We start from the raw sequence: 18,048 nt of genomic DNA on the forward strand, positions 1-18,048 counted from the left end.
CTGGGCAAGCTCTGTTCAACGGTGTTTCCTCAGCTCCTGCTGGACCTTTGGAATCACCGGTTTGAGGCTACCTTTGGTTACTCGCTCAGCTGGGATACTGCAGTGGTCTGTGCTGGATGCAGTCAGTGGCCCCATTTGATGGGCCCCCATTCTATCTTTTGGCAGCTACTTCTGTTAGTTCTTTTACTTTTGCTTGCTGTAAGACACTCACTCATTCAAACAACCTAAAGCGCAGCTCTCCTAAGTCACTGACGACTGGACACTACACAAGAGGCAAACTTGGCGCACAAAAATAAGGGTTGTTTCTGTGGGAGAGGGAAAAGGGTGATGTAAATAGACAGAAGACAGACTTCCTGGAGAAGTGGAACCATTCTGCATGAAACTGTAAAGGATTTGTTAAAATCCATCGAACATTTCTACACAGCCAGCACCTCTTCTTCTCTCCTAGTCTTCCCAGCACTTCAGGGGGTTAATGTCTACCTAAAGTGCACTTTGACAGGTATGAGCATGGATTCCTGAAAGCTTAAAAGTCACTTGTTCCGGTTCAGAAAGCCATTAGGCAGCAGGAGGGTCCAGCTATGCTGGATCCAAAACCAGCCCTGGAGTGCTCTCCGTCCTGTGTACAGTGGGTGAGCTCCTGTCAAACACACAGGAAGTGCACCGGGATACACACTGCCGAGGCCACGTCTGCTGCTGCCCCTCACATGTCTGGGGTTTTCCGACTCCACCTTTCTGAGGTTTTCAGCAGTTAAAGCACCTGAAGCTATAATGAGGCTGCACTATTTCCAAGCGGCCTAATGCGTCACTTTTCAAACGCTGCCTCAGCCGACACGCTGTGCCTCTTGGGATTTTCCTACCCATCAGGAGCTGTGTAAATCAGCCGCAAGAAGTCGGCGAGACGGGGCTTTCATCACGTCCTCTCTTATTCAAGCCTGTGAATAAATCTCATCCTTGACTTTACCGCCTTGGTTTTTTTTTTTTTTTTAATGCGTGTGGGTATTTAGTGTGCATGTGTGCCTGTACATGCATACCTGGGACCCATACAAACGTGCCTGCAGACAGACTGTGAGACAACATGTGAATGTGAGACTCCAGACCTCGGTTCTCCAAAGAGCACACAGTCAGTACTCTAACTGCTAAGCCACTTCTCCAGCCCTGAAGTTAGCATCTTTAAAAAAATACATATTATTTATTACTATTAGTGTGTATGCGCTTGGTGGGAGCACACAGTGCAAGTGTGGAGGTCAGAGGGTTGCCTCACGGAGGCCAGTCTCTCTCCACTTTTCTGTGGGTTTCAGGAATTGGACTCTGGTTGCCAGAGTTATTGGCAGATGCCTGTACCTGATGCAGCTCCCTGCCTGGTCTCCTGATGTCACTGAAATCATAAACCTTCCAAGGAAAGCGAGCAATGGCCTCGCATGCTCACACAGTGTCACTTCCAAGGTACCAGGGGACAGTCTTGTATTTCCCACCCCCCTGGATTTACCACCCAGTTCTGAGAATAGTCCTATGTCTTCTTCTCACTTAACTTAAGTAACCTAAGTACCCTTGGGAGCCCAGAAGAATTCTGCGCGTTCTAAAGATGCACGCATTGTGGAAAATGAGCAATTGTGAGTTTAGGTGGGCGGTGCATACCGTGAATCTCGCTGGAAACACTTGTAATCTGTAGACCGATCTGAGCCAACCATGACCTTTTGTTGTGGTTATGTCACCACCTAGCCTTCTGTGATCTTGGTTAAATGTTTTATTGATGACTGCAGTGCAAATGTCATGTGAACAAATCATTTCACAGAAAATGACCTGTCTCGTGGTCGTAGGTTCTGTTAACTCCCTGAAAGCGAGGGGAAGCAAATAATAAACAACGAAACCTTACATCTGCCAAAGTCAGCAGAGCTTTCCGGAAGTCTCCAGACGTTTCAGAGCTAATGTCATCTCTGAGATTCTTCTTATATGCTGAAACCAAATGAGAACACGATTAGTCCTGAGGAACTAAAACAGACCGCTGCAGAGCAGAGGGCAGTGACCGAGTGTCCCCTCTGTTTGACTTCCTGATGCTCTGCTGGTGTGGGATGGAGGCATTGCTCTGTGTGTTGTGAGAGGCAAACAGGAAACATGGTGGTTCTGGGTTGAATGGTGGTTCATTCTGACAGTGGCTCTGAGGAATACTCAAGACAGGAATCTACCAGTTGGCTTTACGTTTCCACATTTATTCCTCCTTCACATGAAGAGTCCTAACCCTCAGCAAAGGTATTTCAAACAGGCTGAAGCTGTGCTCCTGGTGTCCCCTGAGCTGGGTGCAGCCCAGTTACTAAATTCTTGATCACATGTGGGTAGGCATGAATGAGTTTGCTGGGGAATCTACTCAAAGGGATGAGCCACGGCCACCGTTGTGACTTCTGTGTGGATGGAGGCCCAAGGATTAGATGCTGTCTGTCACTGTGAAGGATGGGGCCTGAGTCTTTGAAAGTTTTGAGATGCCAGACATAGAATTGTCAATCTCCCAACCTCTACATAGAAAAGAATTAAATACTGATAGTGTGTAAGCCTCTGCTATTGTTCAGTTTTATTGAATCTAACCTTCATCTTAAGAAATCATCTTGAGAAATACTTTGAGATCATGTTAATATTGCTAAAAAATAAGGTTTGAGGGTTGGGGATTTAGCTCAGTGGTAGAGTGCTTGCCTAGCAAGCTCAAGGCCCTGGGTTCGGTCCCCAGCTCTGGAAAAAAAAAGACCAAAATTAAGGAATGAAAAGTGACCAATGCCAGCTTTGTGTTCACATATTCTATTATACACTATGCTAGTTAATATACTACACACTATACTATGCACCAGTATACACTATACTAGTATACACATACACTAGTATACACTAGTTGTAGTCCCTTTTGCATGGCAAGTGGTAAACTGTGCTCATTTTTACTTTTATTCTTATTTTAACGGTTTATTTATTTTCTTCCATGTGTGTAAGTGTTTTGCCTGCATGCAGGTAAATGTACTACGTATGTGCCTGTTTCTGACAGAAGTCAGAAGAGGGGTCAAGCCTCCCTGGAACTGAAGTTACATTATTATGATCCACCATGACTGAGTCTGGGCCCCTTGTAAGAGCTGCAAATTCTCTTAACCTCTGAGCCGTTCCTTCAGCTTTGATATTTACTCTTAATATTTCATAGCGTTGGGGATTGAGGCCAGGGCCTTGTGCATGTTAGGCGAGAGGACTACCACTGAGCACAGTTCCTGTCCCACCTACTCAACTTCTCTGGAAGTAGGGATTTTCTTGCTGGTAATACATATCTGGATGGAGGGGACACCAGGTGCCAATATGAAACCCATCTACACTCATTTCAGAAACTTCATATAAACTTTCCGCATGGGTAGCCATCTTTAAATCAATAGAAGACAATTACAGAAAGTGACGGCTCACATCAAAGCAAAAATATCCTCAGCACAACTTAATGACTCTCTTTAATGAAATCTTATTTTTGAAGAAATTTGTACAAAGAAAAGATGCCAGAGATATAAACTGTTTATCACAATGGTGATAATTTATCGCCTACCCATTGTAATATTGTTGTCCCACCCTACACTATCTAGAGAAGGAAGTTTAATCTAAAAACAAGTCAAAAGTAGTTTGTGATTTTAAAATTATCTAGCGTAGACTAAATATTCATGCCACGAAGTCTCCTCTGGCTTCAGTCTTCACCACATATTTTGCAGGAAGTTGGATTATTAAAAAAACGAAAATGCACATGGTAGACAAAGGAAGGGTAGACATGGTGACTGGCCAATGCATGCATGTAGGCAAACATGATAATAAAAGACATCGAGATGTACAACCGATAGGTACCAATAATTACAGCAAAAAGGAAATAGGCAAAAATGGTTCCAATACAGTTGACAAGTGCTTTGTGCACTTTGAATCACATCAGGGTAAAGGAAAAAGGAGGGTGTTACAATAGGAAGGAGGCTGAACTAGGACTTAAGAGTTCTTGATCCCTCTTTGGCATTCTTTCATACACCAGTAACCTTAGAATCCTGGGGGAAAGCTCAGTTCCTAGCTGGTTATTTAGACTATCGTGTTATTGTACAGATGGGACAACTCATGGCTTTTATGAAGGCCAAGTTGATGACATCCTTTGATAGATTCTTATGTATGGGTCACGATTTCACATTATAAGGTTCTGTAGTAGTCTTCAAGTACTTAGTACCCACAGTAACTTTCTACCCTTTATTAATTCATTTATGCAAGTGTTTTGTACCCACAATAACTTTCTACCCTTTATTACATCTCTCTCTCTCTCTCTCTCTCTCTCTCTTTGTGTGTGTGTGTGTGTGTGTGTGTGTGTGTGTGTGTGTGTGTGTGTGTGTGTGTGTATGCATACATGAATGTGTGCATGTCACAGCCCATGCCCTGGGGCCCGAGGACAACTTTTAGAGTAAGTTCTCTTTTTCTAACATGTGGGTCCCTAGAATTTAAACCACAGTTCTAGGCTTGGAGGGAAGTGCCTTTACCCACTGGAGTCATCTTAAAAGCCCAGAAAACTTAAATATTCTAAACACAAATTATGTACCCATCTGTGCCTTGTATTAACCAGTTCTCTCATCTACTTCAGATTCAAATGCTTCCTGCCAAGGTTCTACCTGGGAGTGAGCGGGGACCAGAGGCAGGGAGGAGAAAGAAATGCATGTTGCCTCCTGCCTTTGCTGTACGTTCCGCCCTGAGAGGCAGCTGTGACCTCTGTAGCAAGCTCCAGACAACAGAGGCACCAGCTCCAGACAGGCAAGATTCTCCTAGAAATCTGAACGCTTCCTTGGAGTTTCTGGGGTACCAACACCAGGCAGGTGGTTTCCTCCTCCCGAACTTAGAGTTTCAGATAACCCTAACTCCTGTGGCACGAACATAACTTTGGAAGTACTGGATGTAGTACCATCTCTCTTCCATTTCTGCTCCTTTCCCATTTTCCCAAAGTATTGGTGCAGTTATCTCCACTGAACTCTGTTAGAGTGCCTGGCGCTGTTGGTGTTTTTCTGACTCCACCCTAATAATAGTCACCTATTATTTACGTGTCTATCATTTAATGAGAATTTCTAAAAATAATAACCTTTCTAATACCCATCTAGGGCCCAGGATTTTTGCGTGGGCTTTTACTGCAAAAGTAGACCTCCCGGAGATGCATAGAAAACATGGCAATGTCGAGGTCCTTAGAGAACTTTGTGGATGTCGTGTAATTCAGAATTGAGTTGCTATTTGGTCTTTGGTCTCTCTCTCTCTCTCTCTCTCTCTCTCTCTCTCTCTCTCTCTCTCTCTTTCTCTCTCTCTCTCTGGTAATTGAGCCTCTTATTCACAGTATTGTTCTGAGTTTTACTAACAAGATGACCAAGAACAGAAAGCAGTAAGATTTGACAGACCAGCCCTGAGATTAGAGTCATTAGTCATCCCCACCTCTAAGGACAGGCTATGGGCTGAGCTCAATCCCACGGACAATGACTCAGTCAACCATATGTCAGTGACAAACACTGATAAAAAACAGTGCTGCTGATATTCAAGTGGGTGTGGTAACATTGCAATTGCGTATTAATGTACCGTTAGGGAAGAAGCTTCAGATTGGAGCTCTCAGACTCCCCCCCACCTTGTGTGTGTGTGTGTGTGTGTGTGTGTGTGTGTGTGTGTCTGTCTGTCTGTCTGTCTGTCTGTCTTGTCCTTAGGCTGTCCATGAGTTACTTCCTTTATAACAAAACTGTCATTGGGAGCACTGCAGCTTCTTGACTTCTGCTTGTCTTCTACTGAGCTACTGAACCTGAGAGTGCAGGGAAAATCCTGGATTACAGGCAATTGTTTAGCAGTATGTGTGGCCTGGGAATGTCTGAGCTTGTGTCAGAGCCTGAACTGTGTGGCTGAGACTCACCTATGAGGTCATACCACCCCTGAGAAGGGGGACTTTCTAATTTTTGCACAGCTAACAGACATCAGCTCTAAATGGCTTACCAAACTTCCCACACCCAAAATGAGTCTGGGTGGTTTTTAACTTAAAATAGAAGTACACAATGATTTGAGACTCTGATATTGATGGAAATGGTTGATTCAATTAAGTGGATGTTGAGGGAACAGCCCTCTGAAGCAAGGGTGCTATAAACGCAAAATCATAACACCACTGTCATGTGGCAGATCACATGCTAACTTACCCTGACAATGCACAGCTCATGGTAGGATGCATCTTTCTTTCCCTACTTCCTGCCTTCTCAAGATGCTTATGATAGGCAAGATGCAAAGAGAACCAACCTGGCTCACGCACACGAGATCAGTGGTAAAGGCGAGAAGAAAACAAGGTTACCTGTATAATAGGCCTGCGAGATCTCCTTCATCTGCCTGCTTGTCCTGGTTGTTAAGATTTCAATCAGGGTGTCTTCATCTGTGCCCATGCCCTGACAAAGGAAAAAGAAATCTTATCTTTAGAGCACTTAAAAAATTAATTTCATGCTTTTCAGTCTTAATATCTCATTTTGTACGGATGGAAGGACAGCTCTAAGTAAATCAGTCTAATACCCCATATTACTCTACACTACGTTTCTGATTTTTCCATGCATTTTAGAATTAAAATAACAAGTCAACTGGAGTAAACCGACATCAGATTTCCCAAGAAAGTACCCCATTCTACCGTGAAAATAGTCAATAATTCTAGGGAGGAAGAGTATAGGGGAAAATTGACCTCGTCATTAAAGATGGGAAGTGATGTTCTAAGAGGATTAGCCCAGGAAGCTGATGTAGCACTCTGTTTAGAAAGGGCTCTGTAGCAATTTTGAATGCATTCATTCTTGCATCTCTGGGCAGGGTTGGTCAGCTCTCAGTAAATGTTGCCATGGGCCTTGCTGGCTCAGAGCCCAGCTACCTCTGAGCCTCAATTATATCAGGGTCACTCATGACTCACCTTGTGGAGCTGTCTGCAGTACAACTTGATCAAATAAAGCCAATGAAACCTATAAACAGATTCAACTGTGGCCGGGATGCCTGCCACCGAATCCATCCACACAACTAAAGTCTAACCAATGGATGTGTGTAGAATAATCATAGGCAGGCAAGCGCTAGGCATGCCCTTATAGAGAGGCTGTAAAACCTTCCTTATCCTTTGTGCTTTTTAGATGAGTAGGGTCATGTTGGGGATTGGTTCTAATGCTTGCATTCAATTGGGAATCTGTGTTCAAATGCTAAAGGTCCTTGTCCCCAGTTGGTTTTTGATTGATCAATAAAGATGCCAGCAGCCAATGGTTGAGCAAGGGAAATGGGGCAGGACTCTTAAGAGTTGCATGGACTAGGACACAGGCGGGGGTGGGGTGGAGGATAGCCAGGATGAAGAGGGGGATAGAAGAGGAGAGAGGCAATAGAGAGCAAGCCAATGGGCCATGTAAGAATTCTGGTAAGTGGTCACTGGCCACTTCCCCAATTGGGCCTGGGGTAGCAGGGAGTGCCCGGCCTTTGAGGTAGTAGCCAAGGCATTTTAATAATAAGCTAATGTGTGTTCGTCTTCCACTCGTGGATCCAAGGATAGCTCCTAAGTGGGTGTGAGCATTCAGTCTGCTGGGAGCCGAAGCAGTGAAGCACCAAACTCACTGTCAACTTTAGCCAAGTAGTAGAACCCAGGGGCTAAAGATGGGAGAGCCTGAGACCGAAGGGTCCTTGACAATGAGACTATCACATCCTCAGCCTGGAATCCTTACTGTGGATTTCTTCGGAACCAAAGAGAACATCTTCTAATACTTGTTGGTGAATCCGATCCTAAGAATCGCTCCTGTTAAGATGTCCCCATACGGAAGTGGTTGATACACACTGCTCACATGTCGCTCTGAGACTATGAGCCACAAAGGGGGTTATTGGCTAACAGCCTCCAACCGCCACACCTTTGGGTCCGCCTGAGTTCCTGACGAGGATCTGCTCCTCCAGGCTGCTCCTGGTACCCAACAGAGCACAGACGGGTGAGATACCAGAGCTGGGCTCGTCCTGCCCAGCACGAGACTCTTTTCGTATGCCACTACCGCCTGCCATGCTTTCTCAGAGATGTGCCATGTTCTGGGCTATTCCTTGAGGGTCAAAACCTTAATGCAGCTTAGAGCTAACATTTTCCCCCCTGTTCTATCTCTTGGTCCTTTCAAGGCATTTCCCACAGCAAAATCTTCTGCGTATCAGCTTGCATCCACCCACCTGCTGCTCAGATGCCCAAGACCTTTCCAGAAGGAGTAATCTTTCCAGAAGCGTCTTGTTGTGGATGGGAGGCCATTGTCTGGTCTGTGTTCAGACCCAGACCCCCTCCACTTCTCCACAAGTCGGTTAAGCGCCTATTTCACTTCAGACTTTGACGCAGGATTTAAAAAAAGGAAGACTACAATTGGTGAGGCCCCTCTTCGTGATGAAGACTCACATCTTGATTATAAGGGGGTGGGGGAGACAGAGAAATGTACCTTTAAAAAAGGGGGCGGGGAGAGCACTTTCGATGTCGATGAGAGAAATTTTAAAAACTTAAATTGGTTCTTTCTGTAATTGGCAGCCCACAGAAATGGCTCGTTTTTCACTCGCTCCAGAAAAATCACACGGAATCAAAGTCCAGAGAGAGGTTCAAATCTTAAAGATCCCTGTCAGGCTGCCTGGCGCGCATCTGCCTTCTAAGTGTGTGGGAGACGCTGAGCTGTGTCTGGATGCTTGTGAGTCCAACAGTTGGAAAGTGAAGCTGGAGGATCACGAGTTCAAGGCCACTTGGCCTACACAGTGAGACCTTGATTTGCTTTGTCCTGTTTTTTGTTTGTTTTTAAAGGGAACCATCCCATCGCTCCAGCGTTCGGAATGAGATAGACATGTCCAGGAAGGAGTGGAGAGAGACAAACTCGGTGGCCCAAAAGGTGAGTTGAGATTTTGCTACGCACATTTGGAAGTACAGAGCGTACGCTGGGATTCGGATTCTGAGGGTCGCTTCTCCGATTATTCAGCAGATCCAGCTGAACTAAGTGCCAGATTCCCCTAGACTCCCAGAGTTCACGGGGTCGGGTTATCTTATACCTGAGCTGCCCTGCATTGGGATGACCCTCACTGAAAATGAGCAAACTGTTCCTATGCCAGAAGAAGCAGCTGCACGGAAGAAAAAGGGTATCCCAGAAAAAAAAAAACATTCCAAATACTTTTGTCATAGGGTAAACTCATCATAAAGTGGACACAAGTGAAAGTTACACAAAAGAGACCGTAACAGTAAAGTCGAGTATATGAATGTGTAATGTCTGCAGAGAAGGAATTGAGATAGAACATCGTGGATGAAGACTTCAACACAAGGTCGCTCCGGACACTCAGGAAGTGGAGATGAGGCCAGTGAGGCAAGCTCTGCTGAATGGGGACGGGAGGGGTGTGATATTCAGCTCTGTGTGTCAGCTGGGTCAGGTGACAGTCTCTGGCCATGCGGTCAGAGGCTAATCCGTGTGTTGCTGGGAAGGTGAATTATGACTGGAATTAAAGCCCATTATCAATTGGTTTTAAGTGGGATACCCTTTAAATACTCTGCTCTGGGCCCATTTCATTCTGTCCAGAGGCCATAGGAGTAAAGGCCAGGCTTCCCTAAAGAAAAGGCTGGGCCCGAGGGTAGCAGCTTCAGAGACTGCTGACGGCTCCGGTCTTCCCTGACCACCTGCCCTGAGACGGTGGGCTTACCACCCAGACTCACAAGGCATACATCGTTCCTTACAGGAAATCTCTTCGTCTTTATGTCCTGCCTAATAGCTCCATTTCTCTGGGGGAATTCTGACTGGAAGAATTAAAAACAAAATCATAGACAGACACAGACCAGACTCTGATGGGTGAGGAAGGTGATAAGAAGTCTGGGGTTTAAGTGTTCACTGGAGAATTGGGGAAGTGAATCACATCACCTCACTTGAAAACATCTTTTTAAAAGTAACCTTGGCCATCCCTTAGAGAATAGTTCCAGAATGGGCAGCAATGGAGATGAAGAGACCTGCTTAGGGTACTGATACAGTGTAACCAAGAGATGCAGGTGGCTGCCATAGAGCAGAAGCCCTGGATGGAGATACCGGCTTCCATCTTGAGGCTCTCTGGGATGTGCTAGACGCAGTAGACTTTAGAACAGAGCACACAGATTTGGGGAAACGTGTGGGGGTTTTGAAAGAAAACAAGGGGCTAAAATTAATAATTAAAATTAATTAATTAAGGCGTAGGGCCTAAATAATGGATGGATGGTGGCATTTACAGCCAATCAGAGAAAAGAAAGAGAGACCAAGTAGTCGAGAACCAGAAATCACGACCACCCATGCAGCCCAGGGACATCTGGGCTCCCGGTTACCCAGGGCTCCCCGGAATCACCCCTCCCTTTAAAGAGGACAATAAAAATGGCGTCCATGCCCAGCAAGTCTGAGGCGGGTGCCCTGAGAGTTCCCTAACTGACAGTGGAATCTGGGGAACACCAAGACCTTCTTACCCTCATGGATTTCTTCAGTTGCTTGGCATCAAACACGGCCGGTGCAGTAATAAGAGCCACCATGACATGCTCAAAGTGGCCAGAGAGATCACCCTTCAAGTCAGCTTTCAGCGCCTAAAATAAAAAACGCAAGGAGGAAATCATGAAATAGGTCTCTTTTCTCTTCCTCAGCAGCTGCCTAGGGAAAGAGAAACACAAGCGTAAAGACGAGGTGAAAGCTCGCTCACCCGTAGGGAATGGCAGGAATGCTGAGATTATCTCAGTGGATATTAATCTTCGTTTTATGAGGATTCCACAATGCCCAGCCTTACAGAGACTTCTGCAAAGCCCGAAGGAATCTTTATAACTGCACCAGAATGCCATTCTTCCAAGTACCCTGGTCACTACACATCATACACGCATACCAAACCATCACGCCATACCCCACAAATATGCAACAACTAGAATAATAACCGATAAATAGAAAAACAGAATGAATGAGTTTCTTAGGTCCTTGGTACTCTCGGTGCCCAGAGTAGGGAAGGAAGAGAGAGGGTCTTGCTTGTAAACACTCTCTGTTAAAGTGCCTTGTGTCTCAAAGACACTACTGGGCTCCAAAGAGAAAGGGGAGGACAGTGGCTGGTCAGTCTCCTTTTCTGGATCCTAGACATTTCAAGCAGGACCCTATACATTTCAAGCAGGACATTTCAAAGAGTCCTTTGGGACTGTTTTCACACATTACATAAGAAGTCTGTCTTTCTCTCTCTCATCTAAGGGTGGGGACATGGCTTCTATTTCCAATATGCAAAGGAAGTTTTATTTTCAGGCCTGGTAGAGAGGCTGGCAACCTCTCAGGCGGTTCTAATGATACAGACCATCACCGCCACCATCACCGTCACCACCACCACCACCACCACCACCACCGTCACCACCGTCACCTCCACCACCACCGTCACCACCACCGTCACTGTCACTGTCACCACCCACCAGGGACACAGTGGGTCCTGAGATGGAGCCATGCATCACCCTCTGTGCTTTAACGGCATCAGGGTTCTTCCGGGTTCAAATGCTACTACATCCTGCTGCCGTCTGTCCTTAACCCAATGGCAAAGAATTCTCACTTCACGTCCTCTCATTCCATCACACAATGAGACATGGCTGTTTGCCCTGTGCCTCAACTGGGTCTCCACACGTCACAGTGCCCTAAAAGGCCAATGGACCATCCATGTCACCTACATGTATGTGAGGGGGTTCCGGCCCAGATGCTTGGCAGTTCATTTCAATAGGGGCTGAAGGGCACCTGATCCACACTAGACATTTAGCAGCTGTGCTACAGTGCTTATGCCCAGGATGATCATGCTAATAAGACAATTAAGGTGTTCAAAGATAAAGTACGACATTATTGTACAGCGTAATGAGTGTGTGATAAAGGAGTCTGGGTGCCTGGGGGTCTAGAGAACACTCAGGGGTGATGTCTGAACTGACTCTGATGCTACCTGTTTGGACTCCTTCCTTCCCAATATTTCATGACCCACAGTAGCCAAAACAATCTTTCCATCCCCTTTGTTGTGCTGGGGATGGAGCACGGAGCCCTAGAAAGGTCGGGGAAGTTCTGTACCATTAAGCTAAATCCAGGCTCCCAAGTAATCTTTCAATACTAAAAAAACTGGGCGATATAGTTCCCTGCTTACATACTCCCAAGACTCCCTATTGTAGAATAAAATCAAGACTGTGCACAAGGACATAGCAGGGGTACTCACCCTTCCTAATGCTGAGACCCTTTAGGTCCTCACGTTGTGGTGGCCCGCAGCCATAAAACTACTTCACTGCTACATCACAACTGTAATTTTGCTACTGTTGTGAATCGTAATGACCGTATTTTGGAGTTGGAGGCTTGTGTAAGGGGTCGAGACCCACAGGTTGAGAACCGCTAACATAGCGCTCAAGTTAAGCCCAGTAACATGTGTCCATCTGTAGTCTCCGCACTGGGAGAGATGCTGATGCTGAGGTAGGCGGATCCTTTGAATACAGGAGCTCAAGACCAGACTGGCACCATGGCAAAACCCCAGGGCAAAACCCACAAATAAAAAGCATTTAGTAGTCAGGCACAGTGATGCCCCCCTGTTTATTTCTAGCTGCCTGGGAGACGAGGGTGGGACCATCATTTGAGCTAGGCTGAGGGACACAGTGATACCTGAAGTATTTTTTAAGAAGCTCCAACATTACACGGCTACCTCCTCTGTCCCATCAATGCCACCACCCTCCTGCTATACTGGGGTTCTATCTTTCCCATACGTCCACCTGCTCAGACCTTACATTTGTTCTCCCCTCTGCCTGCCTTGTGCATCTGTGTAGCAGGTCAGAACACATCACCGATTGTCCTAGCACCCAGTCAGGTAGCAGCACCCTGCTGACATCACTCCCTCACCACAGTCAGGGAGACCACTGATCACTCTCCATCACGTCACCCGATTTACATATTTATCACACTTGCAATGACTGAACTTATAATTATGTTTCTAATAGGAGGCTAGGCTAGCCCCACAGGAGATGGGAGGAACTGCCTCTCCTACCAGACTCCAGCAGAGAACACTATTCAACAAAGAGACAGCAAACAAATTGCATGTCGATGACAGTCCTGTTCTTATGTAGCTATTTTCTGACACTTAGTGGGTTTTCATATGTTCTGTTTTCTGAGCCTATACTTAGATAAGCTATTTTAAAATTAAAAGGGAAATTAAAGGTTATCTAAGGCTATTTTCTCAGGTAGCTGGCCAGATCATTCTTTGTTGGGAGGACTGTTCTTCATATGACATGATACTTACATATATACATACATATTTATATACTACATAATACATGACACAGTATTTCTAACCTCTACACATTGGAAGTTACAATCACCTTCTACGTCCCATTCTGACTTGGGGTTATGAAAATATCTCTCCTGGGACTAGGGACACGTCTCAGTTGGTAGAGTACCTGCCTAGCGTTCATAAAGGCCTGGGTTTGGTCCTCAGTACCACATAATCCAGACCTAGTGATGCCTGACTATAATCCCAGCACTTAGAGTTGAACATGGGGAGTTCAGAATAATCCTCAGCTACTTTGTGAGTTCCAGGCCAGTCTATGCTACATGAGATCCTGTCTCAAAAAAGGAAAGGTAAATCCCCCTTCGTGCCAAGTGTGTTCTGGGGAGGGGACTCATCGATGGCTTAGAGCCATTGCTCTAAAAGCAACGCCACGCCCCTTTAATTCCACCCCTCATGCTGTGGTGACCCAACCATTAAATTATTTCCTTGCTACTTTATAACTGCAATTTTACTACTATTATGAACCATAATGTAAATATCTGATATGTAACCCCTATGAACGGGTCATTTGACCCGCAACGGGGTCATGACCCACAGGCTGAGAACCACTGCCCTAAAGCACCATTCTTCATTCCACATCGAGGAAGCAGAAGCCTCAAACCATTGAGATGGTGAAAGCCAAAACCTGGACCAAGATTCCTGGCTCTTGAGCAGAGGCACAGGGCAACTTCTGCCACACTCGGTCTAAAGCCAGAGATCTGTGAATGGTGCTCAGAGAAAGAGCTGGAGCCCAGGGTGGCTGTCTCTTCACGGCCTGCCGTGTTCATGGATGATACCTGTTCATACGCCTCTTGATACTGCTTGACAATCAGCTGCCGCTGTGCGTTCGACCGCTCCGTCAGAATGTTGATGAGAGTTTTCTCGTCAGTTCCTAAATGGGAACAAAGATATTCTGTGGGCCAAGGATTCTCCTTATCTGTTTCAAACAGCAGAATCCAGGGTCCAAAACAAGCACAGACAGGGAAGCACTTAAACTTTTGGTTTCCAGCTTCTTGCTGGGTTAGAACCCGCGTGTTTGCCCGTTTGTTACTTGGTTTGTTTTTGAAAAGGAAATTTACTTGGGTGATTTGAGGGATGGAAAAATGAAAGCTCGCCAATCCTTCCTCTTTCCCATGTATACGGAGAAGAACCCAAAGAACTGTGCTGAGACAATCAAATATCCATTTGAGGTAAAATGAAGTTAGAGATCTCTGAATGTCCCTCCCACATGTCAATTCCACGTAGACTGACGGTCCAATCAAAAAGCAAAATTTCTAAATGTAGGAGGAAAATGCAGAAGAGCTTTACGATTAAAATGGTACAGCAGAGGCGAATCCTAGGAAAGATATTACTAAGCTTGATGTTGCTCATGTTAAAACTGGATGAAATAAACATTAGTAGATACCTTTGGGGAGGGGGGTGGGAGCAGGAACCGGGAGATGGACCGGGAGGAGGAGGGTGTTTCTGTGGCTTGAGATTTAATTTAGAAAAGTTCATCTCCAGGCCCGAGAGTACTACTAATTTTTATAATCAGTTTGGGGGCAAACTTTCTAGTTTAAAAATAAGCATTCTGGTAATCTCCACCCAGGACTCACAACTCCTGTCATGTCCTCGAGAAATACTAGCAAGGGTGTACAATGAAGTCTAAGCGGGAATATTCACCAAGGACTTTTACACGGTAATAGAAAAGAGTTATAGGCAATTTGAATGTTTCATCAACATTTCCAGTTTATGATATAATATACAATTGACTGCTGTGCAGCTAAAATTAATGACCCAGAGCTAAACATATCAGCACGAATAAATCTCAAAAACATTATGTTAAGAGGTAAAAACAATCAGCCAAACAAGGGATGGTGCCCCTCTCTGGTTTTACCGGTGGAAACTATAGAAACTAGTATTGGACTTACGTATGTAGCTGTGGTATTGGAAGTCCATTAAGTGTAAAGTCTAATTTAGAAAGGTGATTCTCTCTAGGAAATGGGGTGACATAAAACCTAGGACGACCGGTCAGGGACTGTATCTGTCATGATTTGTGATTATGATGGTGACAGCCAGTCAAAGGAGCTGTGGCAGTGTTGGTGAGATTTAATTGAGTAAGCATTACAAATGCTTTATTTCCTGAGACTTGGCTCCCATGCACTTCTTCATTGCTTGGCACTAAAACAACCCCCGACAACTTCTCTAATTCGGGATCCAAATTGGGCCACCAGGTTTTTTAGACGGGGACTTTCCTAGCTTGCCAACACCGATAGGGGAACTGCAAAGTTCCACTCACCAATTCCTTTGATTGCTTTCCGGATAGCTTCGGCATCCACTGATGGGTTAAAGCCTGGATAATTGTTTATGGTCCCTCGAGGTCCAACCTAGAAGGACAGTTCCACTAGTTCAAAACCGCACTTTTATTTATAATATAGTTACGTACACTCAACTGTGTATCTTACACAGTCATGGATGAAATTTTGTAAAAGTGTTTATGCTTCTTTTTTTTTTTTTAAATTTCACTGCCTTCAGTCGACTCTGTGTGACTAAATGATGGCTCACTGGACCAGGCCTGCACACAGCCCACAGACAGCATGCTCAGAGGATCCTATCAGAGGTCTTGTACTGGAACACTTCTAGAGAAGATCCCGGCGGCTTTGAATTTGCATACTAAATACCTGGATAAAATGCTTTTTTAGTTGTTAGAAGCACAGAGCAGAACACTTCCAGTGGAACAGTTCCTCTGGAAGAGCAGTAAGTGCTCTTAACTGCTGAGCCATCTCTCTAGTCCCCTTGGGCATAAGAATCTGAGAGACCTGTGGCAACCTGGTTTCTTGCTGTTCCTGGCATAGTACAAAAATCTCCCATCCCTAGACACACTTGTACTACAGCAGCAAGAGGCCTCCCAGGTGGGACAAACTGCATGTATAAAACATTGCTTCTCTAGGGCACTGAGCTGTTTCAACATCAGAGACTCTGAAGGCTGCAGGATTGAAAGTTCCTACAGACAAACTATAAGAAAACTGAAATTCTCTTCATCCACTGTATTCCCCAGTGAGGACTCTGAGCAAGCTACTCCTTAGCGCACCTCACACAGAAGCAGCTGCGGTTCGGAGATTCTGGGAATGCGTGAATCGATGTTGATCACTGTCCTTGGGGAACCCTACTCTAAAGAATTAATAAATGAAAATGCTATTAGAAACGGTTGGCCTTTATGCTCTGCTTAATGGGTGGCTCCAAGATTCTTGTCTGAGAACTCCTCTGACATACTGGAGCTTCAGGAATAGCATAGAATGTTTGTTTTAAATAGCTATATTACTAATTTTAAGCACATAAATTAGAAACATGACCATACGCTGAGAAAGAACATCCTGCAAAAGAATAAAATACCCTGAAATTGATGAAGAACTACAGGACAGCCAAAAGGATGTTGAAGATCTTCAAAATCAACACGTCCTCATGTAGTATATTCTGACCTTCTAAATAAAAATCTGTGCTGGCAACAGTGACACCTGACATTCCCCTTTTAAACGGGGCTTTCTACCCTGGTATTGAATGGTATTGACTGTGTTGTCGTGAATTAATACGGTCACATTTGCGCTCTCCTAAAGTGTCTATTTTCATGAAAGGACATTATCTTGTCACATTAACGTGAATGGAAAATTAATGTACTGGCACGGTAGAGACGAGAGCCTGCTGACTCCATAGACGAGGCGGAACAATTTGTTTCAATGTTGTCAAACATTGTTTAAAGTACTCCAAAGGAAAAAAAAATTGAAAACCAACAAGCTAGAGTGGGCCAACTCTGAAGACAATAGAAGCGATTTAATCAGCCGCTTTGACGTAATTCTTCGGAGTTCAAGGCTTAATAAACTTTATAAACTGGCAGAGACAACGGACTTCATTACCGTCCACTCCCACCTCTGAGCTCTCACACTTCCCTTACCCACCCACGCCCTCAGTTCCACGCTCTGGAAGGAAGGACCCATTAGCAGCCCTTCGCTGGGCACCTTACATGTTAACTACAGCCTACTGCAGTCCTGACTCTGTGCATGACTGACTGTGTAACCGGCATCAGGACTCAGGGAGACTGCAGAATTTGCTCTCACCCACTCAGCTAGCTGAGCCGCAGATCTGAGCTTGAACGCAGTCTGTGCTGCTCGAAGTCACCCCTGCCATTTCTGGAATCGTGTCTCTGTATCTCCCAAGGTGACATTTTTAAAATGCACGCAACCATGCCCTGGATGTACTTCAGGTATCCTGGATTTTATTTTTAGGAAGCCCCGGTGCTAGGCTCTACAGTCTTAGGAAGTTCGATTTGTGTGATTCTATGCCTCGAGGATACTTAACATGGCTTCCTCTGAATACAAGAAGGCAATCTGGTGGATTCTTAATGCTCATTAGATGGAGATAAAATTCCTAACCCATCACGCAGCTCCCTTTCAGGTGAAGGGTTAGATGGTAGGAACAACTTACATAATAAAAGGGTTCTTCTCCCTTTCCTTCCCTCTCTCCCTCCCCAGCATGCACACATACCCGTCAACTTGAAAGGAGCCATCAGAATCTTATTTTTATTTAGTTGTTTATTTTGCTGTGCAGGGATCAAACCTCAGGGCCCCATATATGACAACCAAGTGCTTTACTGAGTCAAAACCATGCCCCAGAACGTGGTTAATTCTGAAGTAGAATATTGAAAAGTGTTTTAGTCGCTTACATGAATAATATTATAGGATTTACTTGGTAAGACTTGGTTATCCAGGCCATCCTGCAATA

The 18,048-nt window shown here is 45.1% G+C and overlaps 1 protein-coding gene across 3 annotated transcripts in view; it reads right to left on the bottom strand.

Annotated features, from left to right (window-relative positions):
- The window catches only part of Anxa3 (annexin A3), a 54,349-nt gene that overhangs the window by 21,882 nt on the left and 14,419 nt on the right, over nt 1-18,048 (bottom strand). For all 3 annotated transcript variants that reach the window (NM_012823.2, XM_087582331.1, XM_087582332.1), the window contains 5 exon segments: nt 1,874-1,953; nt 6,332-6,422; nt 10,463-10,576; nt 14,091-14,185; nt 15,572-15,659. In NM_012823.2, the coding sequence (NP_036955.2) occupies nt 1,874-1,953; nt 6,332-6,422; nt 10,463-10,576; nt 14,091-14,185; nt 15,572-15,659 (468 nt within the window).

Source organism: Rattus norvegicus, chromosome 14, assembly GCF_021556685.1.
Source record: "Rattus norvegicus strain SHRSP/BbbUtx chromosome 14, alternate assembly SHRSP_T2T, whole genome shotgun sequence".
Taxonomy (NCBI): Eukaryota; Metazoa; Chordata; class Mammalia; order Rodentia; family Muridae; genus Rattus; species Rattus norvegicus.